Source organism: Gallinula chloropus, assembly GCF_964237585.1.
Source record: "Gallinula chloropus genome assembly, chromosome: 10".
Lineage (NCBI taxonomy): Eukaryota > Metazoa > Chordata > Aves > Gruiformes > Rallidae > Gallinula > Gallinula chloropus.
The window spans coordinates 9,257,273-9,272,671 of NC_140095.1; the positions used below are offsets into that span (position 1 = coordinate 9,257,273).

At 51.1% G+C, this 15,399-nt stretch overlaps 1 protein-coding gene across 1 annotated transcript in view; it reads right to left on the reverse strand.

Moving 5' to 3' along the window:
• The window catches only part of PDLIM4 (PDZ and LIM domain 4), a 43,217-nt gene that overhangs the window by 10,985 nt on the left and 16,833 nt on the right, over window positions 1–15,399 (reverse strand). Inside the window, exon 3 of the mRNA XM_084268868.1 lies at window positions 10,651–10,735. Within this exon, the coding sequence (XP_084124994.1) occupies window positions 10,651–10,735 (85 nt within the window). The remainder of the gene's footprint in view (window positions 1–10,650; window positions 10,736–15,399) is intronic.

Sequence of the window (15,399 nt, forward strand, 5' to 3'; positions counted from 1 at the left end):
TGCCCTGATGCTGGAGATGCTTTTGTCCCTTGGGCTTTTTAGCCAAACCTGTAATTGGGCAGGAAATGCAGAAATTAAATACTTCTCTAATCACTCCTAAAAGCAGCATGCCCATAAAGAGGAAAAAATGTGTCCAACCCAGAATTAAAGAAGGTTTTGAGAATTAGAATCAATCTCTCCTTGGGAGAGAGTTTCTCAGGCTTTGAAATCACCTTTGATGGAGTCAACAAAAAGCAGAAGTTTCCTCAGATCTTTAAAACACACCACAGTGAGTGCATAGCATCAACTGCCCACTGAACAGCGCTGGGATGTGAAGCTGGGAAGAGTTTAACTCATGGATTTAAGCCCAACCCATCTCTTGGCAAGCTGAAGTCCCCACGCTCACTGCCTCGGTGCCAGCTGCCTCTTCAGGGCTGTTGTGCAGGGTTGCAGGACTTCACTGCCCTTCACACTCACAGAATATGCTAAACCAAATTTTTTGAGAGTTTTGGGAACTTGTGATCATATGCTGATGGACTTTGGTAAAATACATCCAGCCTCACCTTCCTCAAGGCTGAACATTTTGCTGCATCAAGTTCTCCCACTTTTAAGGAAACAAAGAAACAACAAACAGGACTTTTTTCTTTTGCATTTTGCAAAATGCCCCATTTATCCTGCCAGACTTTTTAAAATACAAGTCTTGAACTCCAGAGACCACAGGTTCCAGACACAGCTTTAGAGAACATCAGACTCCAAGGTCTGATTCAAAGCATTGAAAGTTCATTCACTTCCCAGTGGTTTTAATTAAGCCCTCAAAAAGGCCAGAAGAACAAACAAAATAATTAATCTCATTTTCCACACCATCAGGCAGAGATTAAAAGGGAAGACTGGTAATTTGAGAGGCCAACCTCAGCTCCTACAGCTTCCATGTAACACCTACACCCATGGCTGGAGTTGGGGGCTGGAGCACAGCTACACATGGAGGTCAAAGCATCCTTCAGCTGTGGGGTCACCTGGAAGAGGTGTCTCCTGCAAGCACACTTGCTTTCTTGTGTCCATTCTCTGGCAGGATGGGCCCAAGAGCTCCATCTCCTCACTGGTGCTTGACTTCCCTCTCCCTCGCTCCGTGATGGAGCCCAGCCATGCTCTGCAGAGCCAGCCAGCCTTTCTCCAACCACCTGCAGTGTCTGGCTAAAGGATGTGTCCCTGGCATGGACCCCTCAGCTGCCTAACGTGGAGGAGAAGAGAGTAAGAGTGAGTCAATGCTTGCACATCTCTATTAGGAGACCATCTGCCTCAAGAGCTACACCCAAAGGAAGGTCTGCTCCAAGCAAACCCATCACAGCTCCTGCAAGGCTGAGACCTGTCCCCATCGTGCTGGGTGCCCAATGTCCAGACAGCTGGTGATGGACTCCCTGTCTGCCCCAGCTTGGACCTGGAAAGGATTTATTTTAGAAAGCAAAGGTGCAATTTCTGCCTGTGGCCTGTGCCTTTTCTTCTGACCCAAGGGGACTGGTTGGACTTTGATGACCGGGTTCTGATCCCTCCTGGCTTTCTATGGGTGGAATTTTACTGCTTTCACTGCCATAAGTCCCCTTTCATGCAAATGTGACAAAGAATTAAGCCTGAGAACACCTCACAGCCCATCCTGACACCAGGACACATTCCAGCATCTCCCAACACCCTTGAGCCTGAAATTCAGCCTCCCTGCAGAAGACAACTGCGACCCCTTCCTCTCCTCCCCCCAGCTTTCCAGCAGCACAGACAGTGCTTTGTCTCTGCCAAAATTGGCTCAGAAGTCCCAGCAATGGAAATCGTATTATTACCCCTTGGAGAGGCTCCACGGGACGGACGGCACCGCTTCCATGTGAATGCAAACAACAGATTTACACCACAGCCACTGCCCACAGCAGTGACTCTCCAGCTCGCTGCCTCAAAAGAAGTCCCATGGCAAATCCTTACAGCAAAGGCTGTCCCCAGAGCTGGGGGACAAGGATGAAGCTTCAGTGCTACCCACATCGGGATGCAGATTCCCCTCTGACCTCAGGTATCCTGTTGAGATGCTGGTTTTACAGGCTAAGCAGACTCCAGTCTGACTTTAAAAAGCTGCAGTAAGTCCCATCTGGCTATTTTAGCTCAGCTCAGAAGGCTCACAGATAAGAAAAGCAAAAAGGCCAGCACGGTGTGCTGCAGCTGGAGGAACGGAGCGCGGGGGTTGTTTGTAGATGCTCTGCCAGGCTCCTCTGGCAGTGTGCTGCAAAGAAAAGCTTTATCCAGTTAGCTTTTCCTTTCACAGCCTCAGCAAAACACCAAATTCATTTCTCAGATCTAAGTGAGAGGCTGAACCCTTAAAGCCAGATGGTCTGTTAGTTAAAAGGCCACGGACGATGAGAACCAACCCACCCACGTCCCCAGGATGGTCTGCACCCTGAGAAGCCACGGCTCTTAGTCTGCAGCAGGCAAGATCTGAGGACAGGGGCTCCAAATGAGCCCCACAAACTTGTGCTGAGTCTCAGACGTGCTGAAAAGCACCCATGGGCTGTGTCCAGGCTGGCAGATATGGCTCCTGTGAGCGCTGCTTTGGGCTTGCTCCGCTCCGTGGTCTCAGCCTGGGTGTCAGGCTCATCTTAAAGCCCTTTTTTCTGTATTCTGTCATGCAATTTCTACCAAAACTCTGCCAGAGAGAGTGTGAGGTAAAAGCCTCTGGTGCTTTCTATTTATCTGTTGTTATAACAGCCTGAGGTCAACCCCAGGGTCTCCCAGTGTCCAGTCACAACACCCCATTTCCACAGGCAACACATGGACGTGCCTTTACCTACCCCAGTCCAGCTTTGGTTTTCAGAAGTAATTCCATAAACACATGACTGAGAGCTGGGGCTTGACCAAAAGCACCCACTGTCTTCGTGCTGGGCACCACAAAGCTGCCAGCACCCACGCCAGGATGCTGCTCATCCCACTGTGAGTGCTGGATGGGGGGTGACAGCACCCATGAGGTGAAAAGCTGAATTTGTCACTTCTGATGGGGTGACAGCAGCCGTGACAACAGTTACCCAAAACACACTGGCACAGACAGGGGATTTTCTGAACAACTTTAAGTGATAGTTGGGAATATTTTGACTTCCAGGAGGAAGACACCCCCGCTTTGCTGAAGGAGCACGCTCAGGAGAAGCGGCTCTGGGGTATAAAATGAGGTGTTATTTTAAAGAAGTGCTTTTAGTAAGTATTATTTTTAAAAAGTGGTTTTAGGGTAAGAAACATTCAACGTCTATATTTGCACATGCCCACCTTCTGTGCTGTGTGATGTGCAGCTTGAGGACAGCACACAGGGACAATCTCTCACAGGGATGGAGAATTAAGTGACACAGATCATCCTTCAAGGGCGAACAGCCCTCTGCCTGGGTGGAGGAGATGCTGAATCGACAAGTTTAAGGAGGAAAGAAACCCCAGAAAACTGGGTTACCCAAGACCCACCTGTTAAATGCAGCTGTGCTTCATGCTGTAAGAGTAAGTTTCCCAATGACTTCACAAGCTGGGTGAAGATGAGTACCAAAGATGGGTATTGAAGAGAGGGATGTACAGACAGCTTTCTGTTATGCTGGTCGCGCTGACAGCCACCAGTGAGGGTCTGATGGCTGTTGACACAGCTTCACCCCCCCCCGCCCCCACCCAAGGAGAAGCCATAGCATCTCCTGCCACTTAAAGAGCTCAAGAGGGATGTGAGCTGCAGTGCCAGGACTTTATCCCTCAAGCTACCTGGCTCCTTGAGGGTCTCTTAAAAACCCACAGCCACAGAAAATCCAGCAGGAATGATTAAAATGTGTTTCCATTTATCTTGCCTGCTCCAGTGCAGGGGGCAGGTTTTTAATATCAGGGGGCAAGAGGGTGTTTAACAAGCAGACAGAGGAGGGCTTTGTACCAGCTAGCGGTTTTATTACCACTGCCATTAAAGAAAGGCACAGGATAGGTGGGGATCCCGGGGGCTGAATGGGAGGGCACAGGATACAGGACAGACCGGCTGCCTTCTCAAAACACCCTCAGGCGAAGTGCTGCAGACAAAGCCCTTCTGCAGGAGACGCTAAATGTGTTTAGACAGGAGAATAATCACACAGCAGTAACTAACAAACCTGAGCTACAGCCCAGGCTGGGCCGGAGTCTCTGCAGCTCCCACAGCCCTGCGACAAGCACAGCTTCACGTGAGAACAGAGCCACAACATCCACACTAAGCAACTTCAGAAGATGTGAGAGTAGGTGAAGAAGCCGAAGTGTAAAGGGAATTTCTGTGTGCCCTGTAAGTGGTATTTAACTTTCATCCCTGCAGGAAAACCTAATGGCCATCAACAGCAAACTGACATCAGCGAACCCTCGGGGAGCATTCACAGTACAACAACCCTGAGTAGCAGAGGAGCCCCAACATTCCCTCCCCAACATTCCAGCAGCACCAGCAGTGTGCTCCTGCTGGGTGACTGTCAAGCCACAGCTAAGCTCCACAGCAGCCTGAACCCTAGGAAGGATTTTCTCTCTGCTTCCCAGCATCACCTTTCCAGCCTTGGAGCAGGCAGGAGAGCATCACATCCGGCCAATGGCTCCTGGCAGTGCCCAGCCTCAGGCTGCCCCCACCAAGCACGGGCTGCTGGGTGTGTTGGATCAAGCCCCCCACTGACAGACAGTAACCCCCACTACAGAGAGGAAGACCCTAAACCATCACACCAAGTATCCATGCCAGCCTCCTGCCTGCTCCTGCTCCTCCCAGGGAGGATGGAGCCGTTCCCACTGTGTTGCCACTGGACCAAGCCACCACTCAGAGTCACGGAACATCAGGAGCTGGAAGGGACCTTGAAAGCTCACCCAGTGCCACCCCCCTCCCAGAGCAGGATCACCCAGACTACATCCCACAGGAACACGTCCAGGTGGGTTTGAATGTCTCCAGAGGAGACTCCCCAACCTCTCTGGGCAGCCTGTCCCAGGGCTCCATCACCCTCATAGCGAAAAAGTTCCTCCTGACATTCCCATGGAGCTCCCTCTGCTCCAGCTTGCACCCGCTGCCCCTTGTCCTGTCACTGGCATCACTCCATGCCACGTTTCTGACCATCTGGTTTCTGGGTTAAGGAACAAACCTGGTGAGCTTCAATCTAACAGGCAATGTCTCTATCTCACCCTTTGCTACTGCTGTCTCTCCTCCCTACTCCCAAGGCAGGGGAATTGTTGTGTTTTCAGGTGTTTTCAAGTGCTCCCATATCATGCTTTCTAATTTTCTTTCCATAACCACCACCAGCAGCTAATTGAGAGAAAAAAACATCACTGGCAACAAGCTAAGCTGCCTACTACACAAATACTACAAGCTTAGCACAGCTTATCCAAACATCTCTTTCAGGAACCGCTCCTGGTCCTCACCCCATCCCCTTCCCCTGCTGTGGGGCAGCTTGTCTGCCCTGTACCTCCTGACTGGCTGAGAGGAGCCTGGGGGGACCACAGTGAGCATCCCTCCCACACCCAGCATCATGCAGGAGGATGCTGGGTGCAGGAGGAGGGAGCAGAGCCGGCACTGAAACCGATGCTATCAGGTAAATAACACAGTACACATCTGTGTTCACTCCCCATCCAACAGCATTTTCTGGTTCGTCCTAAATCAACCCACCTTGGTACTAACTCAGCACAGCTCCTATTTACCTTCAACATGAACTAGTCAAGCTCCTGGACAGACAAAAACACCAGTTCGAAGCTTCCATTCTCATTTTTTTCCCCTTTACCTCAAGAATATGAAAGGGGGAAAAAACCATACCGGGATTATTGATGCTCACGTCCCAAAGATACTGACTTATGGAGGAGAGAGAAAGGATTTCACGTAAAATCTACAGCTACAGCAGTCTGAGGCTTTATGTGGTACTGACAAAACCCCTTTGCTTTCAGAGGATTCAGTATTATATCAGAGGAAAACAAGAAGGACATGAGTGCCCACCAACTTGTGTGCAGCCCCTTCACCCAGCACCTCCGCTCAGCGGGTGTGTAAAGCCCCGAGAGCCGCACTGAAACGCCGCCTTGCGCCATCCGTCAGGATCCAGCATGTCCCTGGTATTAAATCAGCCCTCGACATGCTGGGAGCTCCTGTGGGATGGGAGCCCAGTCCTGTGCCAGGGCATTATCTCACCCTTTGTTTTCCCCAAAGCACAAGGCTGTTTTCCCTTCCTTCTGCCGCCTGGCGCTGCCTGTGTGAGGGGTGGCTGGCTGGTGGAGCTGAGGGTCCCACCAAGAACCTCCCCAGCAGCAGCCACAGCCCATCCTGCCATGCCAACCATGGGAGGCTGGTCACCTTGGGAAAGGAAATCCCACTTCTCCAGGGAGGCAGCTTCAACCCCCCCAGCTCACAGAAGTGAGGTCAGTCACTGCCATTTGCTTTTGCAAATGTGGGTAAGGAAGTTTCCTGCACAGCATCGACACGTGGGGATCTTAAAGCAACACAAGGAGCCAATTAATCAAATGAGAAGTCACCCATCCTTAAGGAAAGGCAGTCCTGATAATCCACTGAGACAAAAAATATCAATAAGAGAATACTTAAGACATTTTTAAAAGCTGTTTAAATCAGTGCTAAGGGACAAGTTAACACAGTACCATGCTCCCTGCTCTGTGAGCCACCACTGCTGTCCCCAGGTGCCCAGAGCTGGGACACCACAGGCTCAGACTCCCACCTGAAGCCCACACATGAGGTATTTAATTTTTAAAATGTTTTTAATTAGGACCATGCACGATCAGCAGTACAGTATATGGATACTATCATGAAGAGGCTCTTTCTGAGGGCAGGGAAGGTATTAAAAGCTCCCAGGAATGATGCTGCAGAGCCCAAGCTGCCTGTGGGACACATCCAGCAGCACGGACTCCCCATCCCCATCCCTCCCCAAGGGCGATGCGGGCACTGTTCTGCCAGCTGGGAGGCACCAGGATGCCATTCCCTTGGGGATAGGGCGGATGAGCAGGATGGGGCGGACAATTGCCCACGGGAAGTGCCTCTCCCTCTCTGGGCAGCAGAGGAAACCTCCCAGGTCACTTGTTTTAGCCAAGCATCCAGGTTCGGGAGGGCTCCCATCCCATTCCAGCTTCAGCTCCACGTTGCCAGTTTCATTCCTGCTGTGATTCCCTCTCAGACACTTGCCTGCTGCCTGTTAGCACAGGGGGGCTCTGCCCCACAGTTCTCAGCCCCCCAGCTAGAAAGCTGTCCCTTCTGACACAGGAACTGTCACCAAACAAACATCCTCTCCTATTAGCACCAGTATTTTGACCAGTGAGCTCACACTACAAAAAGCCAAAGACAGTTGGACTTCCCACAGCCGAGGGACTGGGGCCCTGCTGTCCCCCTCTGCCAGGGAGGGGCAGCTGGGGATGGTGCCCATGGCAACACCAGCACCAGGTGACCAGAGATCCCAATATGTCAGCAGTGATGTCACATTGGCATAATGGGAATCCTGACTTCCTGGGATGGTGCTGGTGCCTGGAAGGCACAGAGCTGCCCCTCAGCATTGCCAGGGGTGTCACCATCACCCACAGACACAGTTCTCCATTATTTAGGTGCAGGTTTGAATGTCTCTGACTCTGCCACCTCCTCTACAGACCCTTGCTGTTAAGGACAGGCTGTAGAGCACAAGCCTATTTCCAATAGGAAACATATCATTTCACAAAGGGGACTGGTTAACATCCCACTCAGTGTCACTTCTGCCCATCATGGACAAGCAGCTCTCTCCTCTCCCAGCTGCTTCTGTTGCAAGGGAAGAAGCCACGTGCATTCCCTGCAGTCATGGCATTAATCAGAGTTTTAATAAGGAGGATTGATTACATCTGTGGTTTGCACATGGGGGTTTCCACAAAGCTTAATGGACAAACCACACCAGATTTAGAGAGGAGAGCTTAACAGATGGTCACAGGATGACTAGGTTGGAAAAGACCTTTAAGATCATTGGATCCAACCATTCCTGTCCTGTGCTGACCCAGATCCCTGAGCACCTCATCTCCCCTCTGTTAAACACACCCAGGGGTGGGGACTCAGCCCCCTCCCTGGGCAGCCTGTGCCACAGCCCCCCAACTCTTTCAGGGAAGAACTTCTCCCTCCCATCTGAGCTGACCCTGAACCTGGTCCATAACTTCCGAGGTCTCTGGCACAGAAGATAACCATGAGTCTCAAGGCCTTCCAGACAAAGGCTGCAGCTCAATGAACTAAGCACAGCTGCAGGGTACATGCCTTCTCAGAAACTGCACTGATTTAGTCCAGCAGGAATCACTGAAGTCACAAGTCAAAAGACTTTCAAGAACCCTTTGCCCAGGCTCATGTCATCGTTGATAGAGCAAAACTTGAAAGAAGGAGACACATGCTCCGTGCCCCTGGAAAGGGTGCTTGGGATAAGGCTCAACCCCCTTCTGAGGACAACCCCAAAACTGTTCCTGTGATTCCAGGGCAGAGTTCCAGCAGACTGCTTTTTTCCAGATGCGAGGAAGTGCACCTAAAGGTTGCAGTTTGAGCCAAGCTATTACTTTACAAGTCTTTTCTTTCCCACAATCAAGTAAGTGCCTTTGCTATGGGGCCTGAACTACTACAGGCTCAAACATCACTCCACAGGGGACTCCAGCCATCACCAGGATCCCTGCTCCCAGGGGATGGGGATGCCCACTCCAAGGGTCTGAAGCGATCACCCTCAGCATCACCTAAGCCAGAGGCTGCCCACAGTAACACCGGGGTTAGGACAGCTTCTGGCATGTGTCCCGACACACCAGCATGAACCCCACTCAAGGCACACATGGTTTGGAGGGGGAAGAAGAGTCAACCATCAGATCCAGGGTGCAACCACAGCAAGAATAGTCCAATGCATGTGTGGCACCTCCTTGTGGTACCTCCTTTGCCTCCTCTCTGGGAGGCCAGGAAGCAAGACAACATGGAGATATGGCCATTAAGAAAGAGCAAGAGCAGTAACCTGCTGGGTTTACCTCCTCCTCCTTGTTTGTACATCTCTGCCTTGCAACAAAACACTAATTTTATGCAGCAAGTCCTACCCAGATTTAGGACATTTTCAGTGTAGGTCTGGATTCAGGAAAATCCATCCCTACTCCCCTTATTATATTCTATGTAACTGTCTAATTTTAAAAAAGATCCATGTGTGCCATATATTAATAGTCAGATTCAAATGCAATCCACATTAAACCTCAGAAATGTTGATTCTGGCAGTGGGACCACTGCACATTTGGTCCTCATTTGATATTATTCATAAGGTTTTGGGCACATCAAAGTCCATTAAGAAAAAGTATCTGTCAGAAAAGATTGCTGTAATTGATTAACGAAGCAAACATGGCCAGAACTCAAAGCCCAAGCACACTGATCACCCTGCTCCATCAGGCAGTGCAGGGAAGACAGACAGACTGACCCACAAGCCACTTGTGTACGATACCGGGGTGGGTTTGGGGGTGCTGCTGTTCTGCAGTGCCCACAGATGCAAACCCTGCTGTCCCCAGGCAGGAATGAGGGATATTGGCAAATTCCAGACCCTGCAATGGCCAACAGCCTCACCGCATCACCACAGAGGTCCAGTCTTCGTGGGGTTTGGAGAACCTCACCCCTGTCCTCATTGTTTGGTGGAGGCTTTGCTGCCAGTGCTCTCTCAGCTCCTTGCTGAAGGGAAGGAAGACAGCACCACTCCTCATAGCATCATACTGCCCTCTTCCACCCTCGTAAGACAGCAGGAGCTCCCCCCTGCCCCATCCCCTCCTCCTGAGCAGGTATCATGGCAGCACATCCAAATTCCCAACAGTCAAGTCACTCAGAGGCAGGAGAAGTGAGACATCATTCCTTTTCCCTTTGAGGAGAAGAGGAGGCGTGTTTGACCTTGTTAACAAGCTATTAGTCAAGAGATGGGTACAGAAGATGGAGATCTGCTCAGCTCCATCTACCTCCCAGCTGCTGCTGGAGGCAGAGCTGCCCTGGCCCTCGCTCTCAGAGATGGTGGGGTGGGAAGGTGCAGGAAGGCAGGGCAGGCAGAGCACTGGCAGGAGGGTCTGGGGGAAAGAGCTGAAGACACAGGGAAGAGACAAGCTGCAAAACAGAGAGAAGGGAGAGAAAGGAGTGAGACAGGAAAAAAGAGACCATGAAAGAAATAATCACCCACCACCACGTGGAGTGAATCACTGCCATGGGATCAGGAGGGCGCGGTGGATTTTGGAAGCAGCAGAGACAGAGGCACGTCGGCCAAGGCAGGTGCAGACAGACCCCGGGCGTGCTGTGCTCCGGGAAGGGCAGGCACCGGGCAGCACCGCTCGGATGGCTGCACCAATGCTGACCACAGGCTTGGACACTGGCCTTGAGGGGGAGCTGGGTGCTGCCCCCCACCCTCCCCAGTGCTGCCCAGCTCCCTCATGGCACTGGCAAGCTGACCCAGCTAAGCCTAGCTTGGGCAGAGGGCAGCGACAGAGCCGGGTTTCAGCCAGATCAGCTCAGGGATCTGGCTCCCCGCAGCAGCCTGGGCTTTTCCAGCCCTGGGAAAGCACATCCAGACCTGCCTGGGAAAGTCTAAAACCACACACAGGAACTCCTTCACCTCTGGAAGGGCTGCAGGAGAGCAGAGGGCTTTCCATATATGGATGTCCTCTCCATGGAAGAGGGAGCTGGGAGAGCAGCCTGTGCGCGGGCTGCTGGTGCCATACCTGTGGATCAGGCTCTATGTTGATCCGGTATGCCTGAGCCTTGCCATCTTCCAGAAGAGGGGCTGACCAGGTCTTCCCTTCAGCTCTGCAATAGGAAGTTAAATAAACTCAAATTAAATTGCTTAACCAACTCAAAAACCCCCAACCAATAAAAACCCCAGTCTTCTTCAAAAAACCAAGTTAAAAACCTAATCAAACCCAAAGCCTAAACACAAATAAAGTATAAAGGCCTGTCAGGGAATGAGCATACACATCTGTCTGTCCAAAATTAACCTTGGAAATAGCACAGGGATAAACAGAGAAGATGCCAGTTCCATGTTATTAAAGCCACAAAGCTCAAACCCTTGAGCTACAGGCTCCAGCTCTGTGCAGGGTTTAAGATACAAACGTTATTTCAGCTCAAGTAGCCAGTAGTCAGGCTCAGAGTGGTTCTTGTTTTACATATTCCTGGTTTGCCCCTTTTTTTCTGGTCCCAAAGCCTGAAGTGTATTCTGATTATGTATATTTATATATATTCCTTTATTAATTATTATTTCCCCTGTTCCCTGGCAAGCCTGTATACTAGAGCACAGCAGGAATCACAGAATCACAGAATTATCAAGGTTGGAAAAGACCTAAAAGATCATCCAGTCCAACCATTCACCTATTACTACTAGCTCCCACTAAACCATGTCCCTCAATACAATATCCAGTCTTTCCTTGAACACCCCCAGGGTCGGTGACTCCACCACCTCCCTGGGCAGTGCATTCCAGTGCCTGACTACCCTTTCCGAGAAGTAGTGCTTCCTAATGTCCAGAAACACCTTTCAGCCACAAGCCTTACGTAACCCTGAATGAATCACCTTCACCCTTTCAATGCAAGTGCTGGATAAAAAGTGTCCTAAAAATGCTGTTTCCAGCCTCCAGAGCATCCTTAGTCCTGCCCAGACAGAGCAGGACACTTCCACTGCCCTCAGACCAACCATGTATCCGACCATCTCTTCCCCACAGAGGCATTAGGGCACGAACAGGTCGTGTTCTAATAGGCACAGACCCCTCGCTGCACCCAAGCATCCTTCACTGGACTCTGCCCTTTGCTACCTTCAGCTTCAGTTTAATCATCAGCAGAGCCTGAGTTTGGATAAGGATAAGGAGCACTGTTTGAGCCCAGGAATCCTCAAGGGGATTTTTTTTTTCCCTTCAGTATTTTGCCTCTGAAGCTGGCAGCATACAAACTTGCTTTGCCAAGTTCATGGGCTGATCCAAAAACCTATCAAAAGCAGGGACTCCCACCAGCTTTAACACACTTTGGATCCATCCCCTGAGGATTTAAGCTTTTTTTGGTTCCAAATCACTACTTGCTATTTCCTTCATAGCTCTTTCAAGAGGGAAAACCCTCCTGTCTCCCATAGCTGAGTGTCTTGCACTGGTTAATAATTTTTACCACAATAATTTGAGTTTTTAGGCTGGGGCTTTTCTTTTTAAGCTGATCTTTCCAACTGGTTTTGGTGGGACAAAGGAAACCATCCTTCCTAGGAACAGCAGTGTTCCAGCAATCACGACTCCCTCTCCGCCACAACGCAGTGCTGTGTGTATTGCTTCTACATTAGCAATTTCAGCTGGAGACCCAGAACAATGAAAATACCCAATTACATGGGCAGAGACTATAATTATAAATCCTCATTGCTGCAGAGATGGGGCCATTGCGAAATTCTCATCACCCAGCTCTAGAGCCCACATGCCAAACACAGCCTAAAGGATCCTTGAAGGCTTCAGTTTGCCAGGGAATATGAAATGAGAGTCAGAAAGCAGCTCTGATAGCAGAAAGTAAGAGCAATAGCTGTGAACCGGCTCCGTGTGAACCTACAGCATTCGGTCACCAGCACTGCCAGCACCTTCTGGCTGGAGCATCCCAGTTCCCCATGGCCCTGGGATAAATATCACACCAGCTGCATCAGAAAGCAGCTAATTTTCAAGACATGACTATAGGTGCCTTGACACTTAATGAAAGACATGGTCAGACGTGGGTTAGCACGTAGGAAGCCCCATCACCGTCAGTGCTTTTAATGGTTAAACTTAAGGCTTCACCATCAGCTCTTCAGAGCTACCAGCAGCTCTTGGCATACGCCAGCCAGCCTGGTACAGCTTCCAGTGATGGCCTGAGCAAGGCCTGCCTCACCTGAGCCATGGTCTCTGCTTAAACTACCCTGAAATTAAGCACAGTCCCGACTTCCCCTGCCCCCCAAGCCACCCTGGCAGTGGGTTCAGGCTCCCCCCAGCCAGAGCTTTGTCCCTGGGCAACACCAAAAAACTCACCGCGCTTTCCTAAGGCGATGGGCGAGAGACCAGGCCTCGCGCTCAAATGTTCTGAGTCGTTTAATTTACAGCTCAGGGACAGGAAAAGCGTTTTCAGATGTGTTGTAGAGGATTAAGGTCAGCTATGTGGAAACCATTACCCTGCACTGACACCGTGCTGCTCCGTTCCAAAGGCTGCTAGGACAGAGAAACAACCCGAGCCGGGTGACTGCGAGGCCTTCAACGCGGGGCTGCGTGGGAAACAGCCCCACTAACAACACACAACTAACAAAACAGAGCTGCAGACACCTTTTATCCCACAATTTGCTTTCCAAAAGACTCCATGTCCTTCTCCAAAGATTACTTGCACATGCTTGTGTATTTTACCAAGATGTTTTTTCACCTGGTAACGATCTGCAAGCCTCGCTCTCTGCCTCTGCGGAGCTGCTTTTAGGAGGCAAGAATTCCCCACTCTTATTGCATTTCTAATTTCTCCAGCCCCTTATAAACTAACATTGAGCACTTGGGCAAGCGCCAGGCTGGGCCGGGATGCTGCTGCCGGGCTATTGCGTGGCCACACAGGTCTGACTGAGCGGGTGTCAACTGCTCAATCCTCCCCAACAACCCCACTGCCGTATTTCACCCCAATCCCTGTGGGCCCTTCTGTGGGCAGGGGTGACTCCAGGTTCATTCTCATCTCCTAAACCTTGGCACATCGTGTCCATCACCACTGGTTTTATCACCAATACGACCATTAGTCTTTCTGGAGCTGAACTGAGTCTAGGAGAAGGTAGAGCTGATGCTTTTATGTCCCCAGACTTGCAGATCATGCTGCAATAACTGTAAAATGGTGTAACTGTAAGACCCCTGCAGCCTGGCATGGGGTCTTCACCTGCTTTGCAAGGCCTCACAGCAGCTGAGAGCTCAGCTCAGCACCCCAATGGGCCCAGCTCAACCAGGGTACGTGAAGGAGAAGCTGTGGGATCTCTCCTCCTTCATTCCTCTCAGCTGAAGCCATCGCTGTGTATCCAGCCTCTGGAAAGCTGCCGGCTTTCCTCGCTATTAGTCCTTGAGGAGCTGCAGAGGGGAAGCTGTGATTCACTTTTTCAGTTGTACTTTTACTGGAAACTTGAGAACATCATTGTCACCCTTCCCACCTTCCAGCAGCGTGCCTGTGCAGCAAACAGACCCTGACAAAACCTCCATGAGCTGGGGGGAGGCGGGAGAGGGGACTCAGAAGAACATCAGCTACGTGAGGTTCCAGGGACTTTTGGGCCACACGTCCAGCAGACTCATCACTGGGCTGTCTCACAAGAACCTCCAGAGAGCCACCACTGCTGTACAGAGAGCAGGAATGAAGAGAAAACCTCCATGCTCAACTTCTCCAAGCAGACTCAGCAGTACCGGTGTGTCAGTTGTGTTGGTTCTCTGCAGATAAGCCCCTGTGAGCCTCACCACAGCACTGCCCTCAGGCTGCTGCTTTCCATGGTCACACAGTCCCAAGTAAACGAGAACAACCCCATCAGCAAGCACAATGTTGCACACCACTGACATCTGCCAAGGAATGTGGGGCTTCCCAGCCGCGCTCGCTTCCATCACAGCCCCTCAACCCTTGCTTTGCCAGGGCTCTGTGGAACAAGCCAGCTGCCTGGGTCCCTGGAGCCAGCCAGGGGCTTCCACAGCTGCAGGAGCATCAGGGACATGGATTCCTTTCGTGAGCTGATGAGGATTGTCCTCCACTTCATTTCGGAGTGAAAAGGCTGCTGTGATGCTTCGGTTTCCTTGGTACCACTGCCTGAAGATCTTGGGGTAAAACATGACCTGATGAAGCTGGGGACACAAAACACCCATTAACTTCAGGGGGTGCTGCAGATGACAGAGGTCTAGCTAAGAAAAGCATTAGAGAACAGGGGTGCAAAGGGAGAGGGAGAACCATCCCAAGAGCACTTGAAGTCCTTGATAAAGGACCAAGTAGAGATTTTTTTTTAAAAAAAGAAATCCATGTCAGTGCAGCCTGGGAGCAGCGGCAGCCTCACAGGCACCAAGCCTGCTGCTGGGCTGCAGGGACACGGAGCCACAGCCCCCACCACACCTGAAAAGCTGCAGCGTCCCCTTCCCAGCAGTTCTCCCAGTGTGGGCTCGGGGCCAGCTCCCACAGGAAGGATGCAGCTTCATGCTCCCAGCTGGCAGACGACAAAAACTTCAGAGAAAGCTTTTGGGCTTGCCTTCCCCCTCTGGCACAGACAGGCAGGTCTGGACAATGCTGCCAAGGACTTTCCAGCAGTGAGTCACCAGGAGCGGCCTCGGTGATGCCACGAGGTCTGTCCAGCGCCGAAGGTCCTTCGGATGCTCAAGCCTCTGTTCTCCAGCCTAGTTTATGGCTGTTTTGAGACATAACCCAATCTGAAGTAACAAGCCTTCCCCTAGTAACCAGGGCTAGGGCATAACCACGAGAGATGTCAACATTCCAGGGAG